This window comes from Sceloporus occidentalis, unplaced genomic scaffold (genome assembly GCF_023333645.1).
Source record: "Sceloporus occidentalis isolate IW3139 unplaced genomic scaffold, rSceOcc1.0.p SCAF_99, whole genome shotgun sequence".
Lineage (NCBI taxonomy): Eukaryota > Metazoa > Chordata > Lepidosauria > Squamata > Phrynosomatidae > Sceloporus > Sceloporus occidentalis.
This window is the reverse complement of record NW_028317079.1, coordinates 289,430-304,035: the sequence shown is the minus strand read 5'-3', so window position 1 is coordinate 304,035 and position 14,606 is coordinate 289,430. Positions and strand designations below refer to the sequence as shown.

Here is a 14,606-nt window from a genome sequence, read left to right as displayed (position 1 = left end):
ATAACGATTTGTGTTATAAAGGGCATAATCCAGAGTCATGCTTTCCTAGCCCCAAAAAGACAGTGTGCTCCTAAGCATAGCTTTCTGAAATGCCCTCATACCCAGTCCCACCAACTCTTCAAAAAAAAAAGTCTCAAGTCAAAAAACTGCTGTTGAAGCTACAGTACATTAGAACAAATAATTTTGGGTTGTTTTGTCTTTTTAGTCTAAAATATATGTTTTCAATTCGCAGTGCCTCAGACAGATGGGCAAACTCATGACTGAGTGCTGGGCTCACAACCCTGCCTCACGCCTCACAGCTCTGCGAGTAAAGAAGACGTTGGCCAAAATGTCAGAGTCCCAAGACATCAAGCTCTGATTTATCACGTTGCTATTTCAGAAGAAACTCGGCGGAAAGGACTTTTTTTTTCTAATTTGTATTTGATTTTTTTGGTGACTGATGGTACAGAAGAGAAAAAAAAATTACATTTTTTTTTATACACATTGAACGTCTGTGTGTACCTTGAACACCACAGACTTAAGAATCTGAGCGTCTAGACAATTGAATCACCGGTGACTATCTGGACAGAATCCATAGCATCTATCACTCCAGCTGGTTGGGAAACAGCGTTTCAGTGACTGGATGGAAGAATTAGCATGTTGCTTTCTGTGAAAGCCAATACGTTTTTAATGTTTGAAAGAAAAGACGGATTTCTTTAATCTTGCGATAAATAAAAATGTCCAGTGTAAATGTAATAATGATATATATTGTTATGAAATAATGGAGCAAAGCAAAGGCACCACGTTTGAAATAATTATTGTTTTCTTTTCGTCAAGCCATATCTGCTAAATATGGGGTCTGGGAAAGAGATGAAGAAATGTTTGTCAAGCCTCAAATTCACTTTCTGCTAGCCTAAATTTGTGTCATTGTAATATGTTTCTGACAATATATTTTTTTAATAAGACTAAGTTCAAGGTACATTTGGAATTTCTCTTTTGACTTCAGAATGAATGAACCATAATTCTTTAAGCCATGACACATACACAGTATTATGCAAAGTACCGTTTTTTTAATCATCACAGATTTGTCAATTGAACGTTTAACCCCTTCTGGCTCGGGGGTTTTCATAACCAAAGGACCTAAATTTTTTTTGTCATTTTCACCATGTTTGTTAAACCAGGATTTCCTATTATTTGATGAACCTGCACACATTATACATCATTTTGTCCAGGAGAAGAAGGGCCTTCTTTTAGAATCATAGAAATGCATAAACATAATCATTATTAGTTATGATAAATCAAAAACCTATACTAAAACAGAAAAAAAATCACATTTGCTTACATTTTGTTCTATATTGTAAGTGCCACTATTACTTTTTTTTTTGTTTTTTTTGCACTGTTCTCCTGTGCAGTATGGCTCAACATCCCTTTGGGGATCTCTCATACATTTTTTATGATAGTTATGTCATGTGAAAACACTGGGCTCCTAATCAATTTTTTTAAAATTAATTTATTTCATTTATATTTCAGCTTTTTCCCTTAATTTTTTCACAATTTTTGGAATGGGGAGAAATTGGTTTTCTCCTGATCTGTTTGTGCTGTTTACACAATGATCAGCAAGCAGGGGTCCATAGCCCTGTATTGACGATAATACAAAATGCAACCATCCAGCAGGGGGAGCTGGCTGTCCTCAAGTGAACTTCTGGAATCAGCAGCAACACCTATCAAAAGGGAATGCCCGATCAATGGAGCCGAGTGGGGCAACCGATCCAGGCGGCACTTTTGAAGGGGCGTCACTTTGCCGCCCCAAGCCCTTTTTTTTAAAGCGAAAGAGAGAGAAAGGGGCGGCGAGTGGTTTTCGCTTACCAAGCTGTCAGTACCCGCTCGGCGCCCCTCTCTCTCTCCTCTGCGGCGAGTCTCCCTGTTGGGTCTCGGTGCCGGCTTGTAATGGTGAGTGCCGGAAGATTACCTAATTTCCGGCACTCAGATTTCAAGCCGACACCGAGACCCAACAGGGAGACTCGCCGCAGGACTGCTGAAAGGTAAGTACAAGGGGAGGGGGTTAAGGGTAGATAATAGGGAGGGATAGGAAGGGTAGATAGTGGGGGGGGCGGCAGGGACGGAGGGAGAGGAAGGGTAGATAGGGGGGGGCGGCATTTTAAAATTCGCCCCAGGCAGCATTTTGCCTTGGGCCGGCCCTGCCCATACTCCTCTGCCAGTCATTGAGATTATGGGAGATGTGGTCCTGCAGCAGCTGGAGGGCCGCAGGTTGGACACCCCTGTTATAGGACATTATTGTTTTAACAGCATCCACAGATTCTCAATGTGTATGCATTTTCTGCTTCTTTAGGTTGCGTGTTCCCCTTTTTGTATTTTTTTGCTATGTTAAACCTTTAAACCAGTCATTGTCAGATATAGCTGCCTTTCACCTCCTGGTGTTGCTGAATGGTGGGATATAACATCATATCCCAGATCCAGAACATCAGGTAGCACACTGACAAATAAAAGGGAATCGATACTTTAGAGGTCTGTGCTGGTTGCTAAACAGACCTCCACCCGCATCGCACCCCATCACCAGGGATGAAGGAGGTTCTGGTGCAGGTATGGTTGGGCTGGGAGGAGATGGCACAGGGAGAGATTTTCCCCAGTCCCCTACAAAAAAATAAAGATATCATAACACAGTTTAAAAGTAATGTGTAGGCCACCATAGGACAGGGGAAGAGAGATTTCATTTGTGTTAATACTGTTACAAAGCATAAGGGGAGAAGGAGGTACAAAGGTATTTGCCCCCTGTGATTTAGAGGTTGGTGGAGGCAGCACCAACCATTATCTTTTATTTATATAGTGCCAACAATTAATACATCACTTCCTACAATACATCCAGTCAAATGGTACGACAAACTAGAACTGAAAGACTAAGACAACCTGATTACATTAGGTAAAGAGGGCCCTGCTCGCTTATTGTTTTTATATAATTCATATTTCTTGTAGTCATTTAGGTAGGTTAGGCCTCCATAACGTTAGAATTTTATACACTAGCTCAGCGCTGGCTTTGGATGAGGGGTTTTAGGGTGATGGGTTTTGGTGAGCCCACTGGTCTATCTGAAAGGGGTTGTAAGATGCGGGACTTTAATGCACAGGACCCATAGCTCTTAGTTACTGTATTGAAAGACCCTTTAGCATATCCAACATGAGCTAGGATCACCAAATACGCAACAAGATTACTTATGTTAGAAGGACATTTTAGAGGAGCAGCAAAATGGACTTATATTACCAATGGATTAGTCCAGCGGCAACATTTCACTACGATCATTATGCGCTACCCAGACGCATGTGCGTTAGGGCTGGAGTGTTGGGATGTGACTTTTAACTCTCAGCACTGAGGACAGCTGTCATAGAGGAATGACCAGGAGTGGCAGCTCACAACATATGACTCAAGACTCGCAATGACTGAAGAATTTAGGATTAATATACTATAATGAATAGATAAATAGCTTGGAGTATTCATTCATAGAAAATAAATACATTTTAAACAAAACAAAACCAAATAATAATAAAAAAAACCACATCAGGCTTTTGGGAAAAATTAAGTTTTCTAAATTGATCAGTTTCACTGTGTTTTCATACTGTCCTTAACATGTGTTCATCATTGCACTTCCAAACAACCAGTTAAACTACACAATGCAGAGAAAGGTGTATTGCGAAAATGTATAGAAACCGAAGATGTTCTGGATCCCCAGGTTTAATGCTACTGGAGCATCAACAAAATAAAATAGTCACAAAGGATACCAAGTGAAAACATGTCTTTTAAGTGAAGGATCAGTCTTTCGCCTGCTGGAGGAAAAATACTGCTCACGCGTTACAGCTACATTTTTTCCAGGTGCAAAAATAATGAGCCTCAGTGAAAGTTATGATATGCTCAGTGTTAAAATCAATGTGGTTTTTTTTTTTACACAGTTGCTATCTCTTGGAAATTATAGCAAAGCCAATGAAGCTAAGACAACACTTTTTTCTAGAAGTTCTGCATCTCAGGACACATGGGTGTTTTCTTATTGATTTGTCTTTACTCTACTTTTATATTATTAGCAGTTTATAGAAATTGCCATGTAGTAAAGCCACAGCTAACATCAGAAAGTGTGCCCCATCAAAGGCCAGCGTAGATGTGTTATTTCCATAATCTATAACCATATGATAAATGTGTCCTCTTTTAATTATTATTGCTGTCCCCTCACAAATTCATGGAGGAATTTAGCAGAATCTCCATTATGCATTTGCACTGACCTCCCCCCACCTCCAGCTTCTTCTCGACCAGGAGATGTGCTCACACACATGACATTCACCAACCACCAGCTCCAGAACTGACTGACATGATTTATGGGAGCTATGAAGGTATGAGTGCTTATAGGTAGCATGCACCAAAAGACACTATGAAAGCCCAAACAAAGGCTCCAGTCGCAGTAGAAACAATTGTTAACGCACCTGGTAAAGCTCTAAACACTGCCTGGGGACATTATTTAGGTATGACATATTAATTCCCTATCCCATTTTTATAAACGACTTAAGGAAGCTGCATCAAGGCCCCAAACTATCAAGATCGTCTACTTCACTCTACCTCACTTCCAGACCTAATGAGGATCAACCATCAGCAAAGGTATCACACAATGGCCATAGCATAACGTGTTTGCACAAAGTACATTAAAAGATCTTTTTAAGAATATACTATATGTCAATGAAACTCTAATACAGAATCTCAGAGATGTTATCTATCTATCTATCTATCTATCTATCTATCTAGGCATTGAAAGTCATGGTTCCGTGTTTGCCGATGACACTAAACTCTGTTATGTAATACAATGTCAGCAGGATATTACTTTGCTACAGAGGGATTTAGAATGGAGGGCTGGGCACACAAATAGCAGATAAAATTTAATGTAGATAAATGCAAAGTTATGCAGTTCGGGTAAGGAATGCACAAGCAACTTACACCATAAAAGTGAATTAGGGATAACAACAAATGAGAAGGATTTGGGAATTGTTATTGACATCAAACTAGGCAACAATGTGCAATGTCAGTCAGCAGTTGCTAAGGCCAGTAAGGTATTGTCGTGTATAAAAAAGGGCATCCATTTGCGGGATAAAAATATAATTTTGCCTTTTTATAAATCAATGGTAAAACCAAACCTTGAATATTCTGTGTAATTTTGGGCACCTATTCTAAAGAAGGCTATTATAGCACTGGAAAAGGTGCAGAGGCGGGCTACAAACAGCTTCTTGATCCAAGGAGAGATCTGACTGTCTTTCTTGGGTCAAGAAGGAATTTTTTCCCTAGTTTGTTGCAAAATTGGAAAGAGCCAATTTTTTTGCCTTTTCCCAGATTTGGGAAAGGCTGAACTTGATGGACACATGTTTTTTTCAGCCTATATAACTATGTAACTATATATCTATCTATTTTTCACACATTCCTCATTGTTTCCAATTAAAAATCCTGTGCTTTGATTAGACCCTGACATTTCTCACTTAAGCATATTAGGTCATATTGTTTCTTTTGCTTTGTGTTTTATTTCCAGTTTGAATTGTTACCATACGGAGCCTTCAGAGAACATGCTGAATAGTATGTAGGAATAAATGCACCTATCAGTGCTGCTGGAAACAGCTCTTTGTACTATCAACGCTTCCCCGTGGTTGGCTTATTGATCTACCGTAGACTGTTAGTTTATTGCATACTTAGATAATTACAAATTGTTTTCTTTGTTCGTCAGCCACTGGGAAGAAAAACACAGTATCGATAGAATAATAAGTAACCTTCAGTAAACTGGTTCACCATGCTTTAACAAGTTAATTTACTTTGTTTTCTTTGTATTTTCCATATATTGGCAATGATGTTTGCGTACGGAACAGTAACAGCTCCCACGTGGCTACCTGTTGAGGCAGAGTGGCACAAAGATCAGGACTTACCTTAATATATTGCACAGTTGTTGGATGGCCCTGACCTAGGCTCTTCCTCCATGATTGCTCCTGCCCTACTTCAAATCATGCCCACAACTAATGTAGGACACCTTTTTTGGACAACTGGAATGTTTGAGGGTATGTCAGTGTCCATCGGACGTTTCATCCCTGCGACCCAGAGCTTTACCATCACATATACTCATAACCCTGTGTATCATGTGTATTTATACAGGAGGGTGGTTAAGCCTATAGGGCAAACCCAGCCAAGTGGCCCAGTAATATAGTAATAGTAGTAGTAGTAGTAGTAGTAGTAATATAATAATACTAAAAAAACATTTGGAAGACTGGAATCAGAGTCCTGGTTGGACCCAGTGACCAGTTTCTTGTGACCTAGGACTTTGTTCTGATCTCAAGTTTGAAAAACTATGCAAACAACTTTAGTTTGAAACCACACACATCTTTCCTAAGGAAACCCTGATTGAGTCCTCAGGTCCTGAATGAGTTTGACACTTTATATTTTTTTTTCTCTGTGTTAGCCCAAACGTACCAACTTCAAGTGAAGAATCCATTAGGAAATATAGACAGTAAATTATTTTTATATAGCTCAAACAACCTAATGTAATTATACATTTAAAATTTATAATAATAAAAAAAAGCACGATGGATGAAGCTGGTTTGCCAAGGTCAGCCCAGGGTTGCACAGACTATTTGGGTCATGATATCCATTGACTTGAAATGTTCCCACTAATGGAATTTGATTGATCACCTCTGTAAAAAAAAATCGTATTTGTTTGTATAATGCCTGCCGTACTTACCGTTTAGGTCTCTATTTTTTAGCTTCCAGGTAAAACAGATCTTCTGAACCTTTAGCTGGAGGAAAGTGAGCTTTTTGGGGAGAGTTGTGTCTATGAAGTCGTATCTTCACATTTTGCTAGAACATTAGCAGTTTGTGTCGCTACTATGTTAATCATTATACTGTGTATACCCTGTAAACAAACATTCAAAGGGGAAGTCCCATTGAAAAATAAGTATTTTCTCCCTTAAGCATAAAATACAGATCTGTGTACATTAAGGAGCTTAGCGTAGATACATTTGAGAACTACTTGACAACACTATTACCTGAAGGTCATTATATAGAAGTCCTTATACATCTAAACTGAAAAATCCAAAGTTGTCATGGGGTCTGCAGAAGAGCTGTAACTTGGCACGTTGGGCATGGTTGAAGGTCCAACCCAGCTGATATAACATCTGCTTCTGGAAGCAGAAGGGTGCACAGGGGCATTGCTTCTGAGCAACTTAAGCGGGCTCCTCACCTGAAATTTAAGCCCTGGTGTGCGGTGATGCCCCTTTCTCCCTTGTTGGCACTCTGTATCTGCTGTTCTGCTATTTACTTCTAAGGTGGGTTCTTGAAGGCAATTTGTCCATCAGTTTCCTAATATTTGTTGCTTTCCCCCTTATATTATGAACCAGCAATTTACTTCATGATGAGTAAAGGGAGTTTCATACAAAGAACTGTGCTATTTATGTAGTGCAGAGTCTGATATTACAATAAAAACTTGAGGAGTGTGTTTAATTGCTGACTCCGAGAGACAGAAAATTTGCTAAGATTGCTCATTATCTTCTGCAGTATAGGATATTCTTAAATTTGCCTAAATCAACATTCCCACATTGTGGAATTACTTCGTTCTGGTGGTAAAGAGTTGCCTGCTTTACATTTTTTTGTTCAAGATCCAGTTGAAAAATTGAAGTCTAACACTGGTTTTTTTTTTCATTACAGTTTAGACTGTTGGAAATCATTATTTTCTAGCCAACAAGAAAAGTGTTATGAACACAGTAAACTAACACAGAAAACGCAGTAGTAAAAACAGTCAGGAACTAAACACTATTTTAAGTGTAATTAATAATTAATATAGAGAGTCAATCAAAAAAATAACTTCTTTGCTTTTCTGCTAGAACAACACGGTGCCATAGTTTACTGAGAGGGTGGTAGATTTTATTGTAAAGGTGGCTGATAAGTGAAACAGCCTCCCAGCAAAAGGGGCAGCTATCCGGAATCTAAGACACAACCAAGGACTGATTAAAGTCTGAATCTTACATCAGAAGAAATCCGAATGCTATCAAATTCATCACAAATGATTGCATGCTTACCTGCTAGGAATGAAAATCATGTTGATGAATGATCCCCTACGCAAATTAAGATTCCGTTGGAAAGTTTGAGTAAAACAGCAGTATCGAGTTTTACTATTGTTTGGGGAGAACCCTGTGCAGGAGGATATGTGCATTAATAAAGCTGCCAATTTAGCATGATCCTTTGATGCTTGGTAGAGCTAGTTTAGGATGCTCCCTTTCATCATTCATAGACCAGTAACTGTAGATGTCCCTAGGGCACGAAATGAAAATCTGGTCCAGCAGAGTTGGTTCTATGGGTATGTGCTATGTGAAACAACATTACAAGTGTATAGCTGTTGTGATATGTGAACACAATATTGACGTAGTGTCACAATAAATTTAAGCATTGATAGAGTGCCCCAATTACCAGGAAATTTTGGTCCTTATGAACAGTGAGTGCCACCATAGGGATTAACCCCTCCGCAAGTGACCTGAGCTTTTTAGCCATTTGGGCATATCATTGTTCAACAATGATTGCACTCTTCCATGTTTATTGCACCCAATTTGTTTTTCAAGGACATGGCTTTCTATTAATAACAATTTTAAAATTTTTGTATAGTCTGTCATTTATTAAAGATAAATAAAAAAACAGTAAAAACATTTTTTTTGCTATATGACTTAGAAATTAATCTCCGAGTACAACAACACCCCACATTCATGTTTTGTTTTATAATGGAGTAACATGCTCCCTTACAGTCCACACTATTTTTTCTTATTTTTGAGCTTCTGTTTTTTAATGTATATTTCTGGTGGGAGGGACACAAGATTTAAAGACCTCAGGGATCTCTTATGAAACTTTATTTCATTTTGAACTATTTTTATTTTTTAATAATGTTTCTCTCTGTTTTCACTTTGACTACCACTGCGGCAGATCATAGTGATCAGTAAGCAGGCCTCCACTATGCTGCATTGCAGATAGCAATACCTATGATCAGCCTGCAGGGGTCTCATTAGAGGTCTCAGGAGGGTCTGGGCAGACCCACAGGTAACCTTTTTACTTTTAATGTTGTTTCCGGACTGACTCTGCTGGGAAACGCCCTCGCCAGTGCAGAAAGCCGCTGCAGAGGATGTACCCTTAGGTTCTCTGTCACTTAGGGCTTGTTTCTGCGGACGTAATAGTATGCCCAATATTGCAAAGGGGTTAAAACTGGCAATTTAAGACAAGCAGCCAATAAAATGTATGTGCAGCTGTCAGCTGGATACACAAGGCTGCACACTATGCTCTTACACTCTTGCAGTGTGCGGCTGAATACATCCATCTGGCAGACACACAACAAAGGATGGGACCTGCTGCCTGCATAAAGATATAGCCTGCAACCTGACTCCAAAAGCATTATCTTTACAGTTTACTCATTTTTTGGCTGCACAGTATATTGACACGATGTATATTCCAAAGTAATGTACCTGTGATTATTGATTATTCTAGTCTCTGGGGGTTCACCAGTTTTGCAAGAGGGCATGAACGCTACCCCCGCCATGCAATATTATAAATAACATATAACTGACTGTAGCACATTTCACCTGAGACATCCATCACAGAAGAGACAGGGCCTACATTTTCTCATAGACAACAGATTTTCCTCTTTTCATTCGCGCACTTCAAATTTATGTAAAAGAATGATATTTAGATAAAAAAAACACAGGAAATGAACTGTCAAATGCTTATAAATATAATTTATTACCAGTTTAGAAAAACTTTTTTTTTTTTATTACACTTTGTACATGTCGGTTTGAAGGGATAAATGCAGGCATTTACAAACATAGTGTAAGGAGGAAAAAATATTTGAATAAAGGGGGGAAGGAAAAAAGAGGCACACCCAAAACCAGAAACTACATCTCCACTGTACAGAATTACAAAGAATGCAACAGATATAGCATTTCTTTCTCAGTACATTGTTACAAAAAGGAATTGCATAGTAAATACAGCTGGGGGTTGAATAAAAAAAGTTGCAAACTTAATATTGGTTCTATATTGGTTTAGCCAAAATAACTAAGTAACACTTTTTGCAGATATACTGCGTAGTACAAATACTTGAGAAAATGAAATACTTTTCAGATGGATGACCCTTTTTGGTCCTTGCTCTGAACAGTTTTATGACTAATACCGGGTCCTTATAAACATCAACGTAAGCTCTGGGTGGATCATCATCATAAACCATTCCCCCGGAGGGGGTCCGGTAATTGTACTACCAACCAGGAAGTTTGGTTGCTGCTATGGACTCAACGCACATAATGTTCACGTATCTGTAGGTTAGGGTGATCGTGGGAATCAAAGGCCATTGCAATCGAGTTTCGGTGGTTGCTTCTATCACACACAAAAAAGCACAAGCATGGGCTATAACATGGAATAAGAGGGTGAAACTGGCATCATCACATCATTTACTGGGTTACCACATCCTTACTTTGAAGCAAACACCAACTTTCTATTAGTAGATTTCCCACATGTAATAACGTTGTAGAATTTAGAGGTCAATCTTCTGCCGCTTAAAGGTCAGTAACAATGAAGAAATTTAATTTGGCAGGCTATTAGAGAACGGTGGGTTATTTCTATCTCAATGTTGTAATTACTTATAACATGTAAAGAGGTACATTCACTCTTAAAGCAAATAGTACTGTACTTATTATATACCGGCAACATTATTAGCAGCAACAGAATGAAAAGAAAGCGTGGAGGGTGCGGCTGTACCCAAATAGTGGGTTGTATAGATTGTGATATACATATATATGTGTTCCAGATAGTTTTAGAATTTAAACTACTTATAGCTTGCATATATCTTGTAACCGTTTGATGTACCCCCTAATTTACCCCTTAACATGGATAACGACTGGTTTTTTTTTAGCAAATTGATTCCCTTAAGTGGTTTATGCTGTCATTATTAACTGCTTAATGACTGAGAGATGTACTTAGGGCATCTAACGTCTTGCCTAGAATTGCATCATAATATGACACATACGTTGATAAAACTAAAGCACATGTGGCTATATTTAAAGAAAGCAATTCTGAGGCTAATTGTTAAATATGGACTAATCGGCAGGAACATTTAATTGGTTTCCAATTAGCATTGTTCGTTAATAATACAGCCAGTTCTATCTATAAATTTACAGATAAAAACGCTAGTGCCTGCTCAGCGTGTGGAAATGTTATAGAAATGGGTTTATTAAAGAGTGAATGTACCTTTAATGAATGTTTGAAATTAATGAGTACAATTTTAAAGAGTGAAAGCATACCGTGATCCTATTACTCCACCGTGTCACAAGGCATTGATCATTCTGTAATTTTATGAACTTGGATAGATTCTCCTGTAATCCATTAACTGCCCCATTAAAAACTCTAATGAGTAGTTGGATAGTCCTGAGCCTTCTCAGGACTGCGTTAAGACATAAGGTTACACACAAAAAATACCTGAAAATACTTTTTGCTTTCAAAGATTCCAAAGGGGCTCTGATGAGTTGACCTGTATCCAAACATGTCATTCCTGTTATTTAACTAAACATCAAATACAAGTTATAGATATATATATATGCATACATAGTTTTGTTTGTGTGCATGTATATACCGTACCCAACAGGCATACGTATGCGCAAACATAGGTAGCCAGACACACACTATTATTCAAATAGGTTGAAAGTCCACGTACAAATGATGATAACATATCATACACATTTGCAAATGGATAAAAATATGTTTTCTCTAAACATACTGTGTGTCTGTATGTGTGTATACATATATATATATGCACGTGTGCGAGTGCCAGAACCAATGGTGTTGAGCTGAGTACAGTGAATCAAGGTTTTAAAACTGTTATACATTCTGACTTGCAAGAGAATAACCAAATAACATTGCATGGAAAGTGTACAAGCCAGAATAAACTTATCTGCATTTAAAGACAGTTTCTAATGAGCAAACTTTTTTTTTTTAATATATTACAATTTTAAATAGTAAGTAAAGAAAATGATAAATAAATAAAAATAACATAATTAAAATTAAACTTATAAAACATAATGAAAAAAAAAACACATGTAAAACAAAATCCCCAGATGACTATATTGCCCCTTCTGCAAGCCCCCCTTAAAAATATATATTTTAAACAAACAAGTGGAAGTTAGGAAGGCAAGTGCATAAGCAATAATAACAGTGGCAGCAATGCAGAATACTTGGGAAAACAATATAATGACATATTTGCTGTAATATCTGTTTTTTTTCCATGTGTTATAACGAGGAAAAAAAAACAATGGCAAAATTATAAAACACCTTACAATAGTATTTAAGAGGCACAGTGTTCCCCCACAAGCTTATCCCCTGATTGTATAAAAAAAAGCATATAGAAAAAGGTTGCAATCTTCTTGGAATAACAGTAGAGGGCAGCATAAGAAAAGTATCTCATAGTACACAACAGGAAAGAAATCTCCCTACATAACACCTACACTGAGTTCACAGTCTCTTGGACGGCTGTTCTTAATGAGTTCAGTGGGATCAGTCTTGCGTATTTCGGAAATTAATGAAAGGGTTAATCCATCGACAGACAGGCAGTGAAAATAAATGCCATTCCGATTGCAATCCAATAAGTCAGCCCTTTGGGGGTGCTACTTTGCTCACATCCATATTGATTTTCAGTTTTATTATTAATATTTTCTTCTGCGGAATGAAACTTTTGGAATAGTTGAAAACCTTCCCGAGAAATAATGATATTGGACATATCGGATAATCAAGCAGTGTACTGGCAGATAAAACTAAAAGTGTCGTGGGGATGAGAATGGAAATAGATTCATTCGGTAATCGATGGTTGCCGGGCAAAAAGTTGGGAATAAAATATGAACAAACTTTCCAGTATCAGATGTGGTCAACCTTCAAAATGTTTGTGTTTTCTTGATAACTAATATTGTTTCACATTTTCAATGAAATGAAATTTGACTTACTCTGCTGAATTTAACACTTCTGAAACTAAATACCTCCTTAGATGCATCATACAGATACTGTTCAAGGACCAAACCCTTCACAGAAATAACCATTTGATAATGTAAAATTTTGTACCATGCATAATTTTTGCCAGAACATATCATTGTCATGTGATCGAAAAGCAGACACAGGGTATTGAGGTACCCACTTTCCCGCCATCGCTTTTTCTACAGAAACAGACATAATGAGTACTTTACACATCTGAGGCTAGGCATGGGAGAGAATAAAAGGATTCTATGCTTTAAAAAAAAGAATCTCTGCTTGGTGCTTGTAACTCGGGTCATAATTCTTCACAAAGAACTGTTCTAATTAAAGAAGTGACAAGGAAAAAGTGACACTACTGTGGCCTATGTAGACTTTTCCTAATCTCCTACTTTAAGTCTAAAGCTAATAATTGTTACATTATCCTACATTTTATTTATACAGCACCAGCAAAATCCATAGCACAATGTTGAGGCACAACCGTCCTATAAAGAAATATTTTATATCGTTCTAAGCAGACCCCCATACAATATTGCTGTTACCCCTGTCCTTTCACCCCTCAGCAGCTGTTCTACATTTCCCGCCACTATTTCTCCATGTCATGTGACAGATAAACCTACATAAAAATAATATATACATATATAAAAAAATAGGCCAGACAGCGAGAAAGGTATATTAGTACTAAAATGACTAACCCCTGTGTAATAGGCAAAAATACCTAAGTAATTATTTTGCAAATAGATGCTTCAAAATCTGTAATGAATATGTCTAATCGTATAGTGGGGCGGGGGGGAGTAGAATTGTCAACGCTGGCATGTCTGTTCAAACAAACCAAATTATATTTGCTTTCTCATCCTAAATCATTGTTTGTGAAATCACTTAAAAAAAAATTAAGCCAGCTCTTGCCAAGAGCGTTGGCAGAAGAAGATTTTACCGCCTTAGCACTTAGACTATTGTGTTTTCAGATGAGCACACTGATTCAGCGAGAGATCTGGAGACAGAACACCAGGCCACAAGAGAGAATTGGCTGACACATGATGTAATAATCAGTGTACGAATCTGAATTTTCATCAGAAACACTCAAAAAAAAAATGGGAAAATGCTTTGCTCAAATACTCTTAAGCACCACACCGTTTCCACTCCGATGGCTTACGTAAAATATAAATTATCATGGGACAGTGTCAATAATCCCTGTCCATTATTGGATGTAAACAAAGTCCGTTGGAACTGGGATTGTAAAGAAACTTTTATCCATGGAGCTGGATAGCAATAAAATGCGTTTCCTAGGAAACTGTAAAATCCTGTACCAAGCCATGTATAGCCACACTGAATGATCAGGTTGGTTTATAATATTCAAGATACAGCTTTCATTGTTTTTTGTTTTTTTTTTTGATTTGTGTGTTCATATACAAGAAAGGCTTCTATCAAAGTCTTTTTTAATATAAGCAAAACTCATTGGTCATTATTCTCATGTAGTATGTTCTTATTTTGTGTTTTTTTCTTCGTAATGTTCACGTGGTGTGTCAGTGATCTCTTTTAGCTTCCTCCTTTTCCATGAGAGAGATAGAATTAA

At 37.8% G+C, this 14,606-nt stretch overlaps 1 protein-coding gene across 1 annotated transcript in view; it reads left to right on the top strand.

Annotated features, from left to right (window-relative positions):
* LOC149284091 (bone morphogenetic protein receptor type-1B) overlaps positions 1-358 on the top strand; it is a 45,344-nt gene extending 44,986 nt beyond the window's left edge. The window contains exon 11 of the mRNA XM_089497164.1: positions 233-358. Within this exon, the coding sequence (XP_089353290.1) occupies positions 233-358 (126 nt within the window). The remainder of the gene's footprint in view (positions 1-232) is intronic.
* Positions 359-14,606: the final 14,248 nt, after the last annotated feature.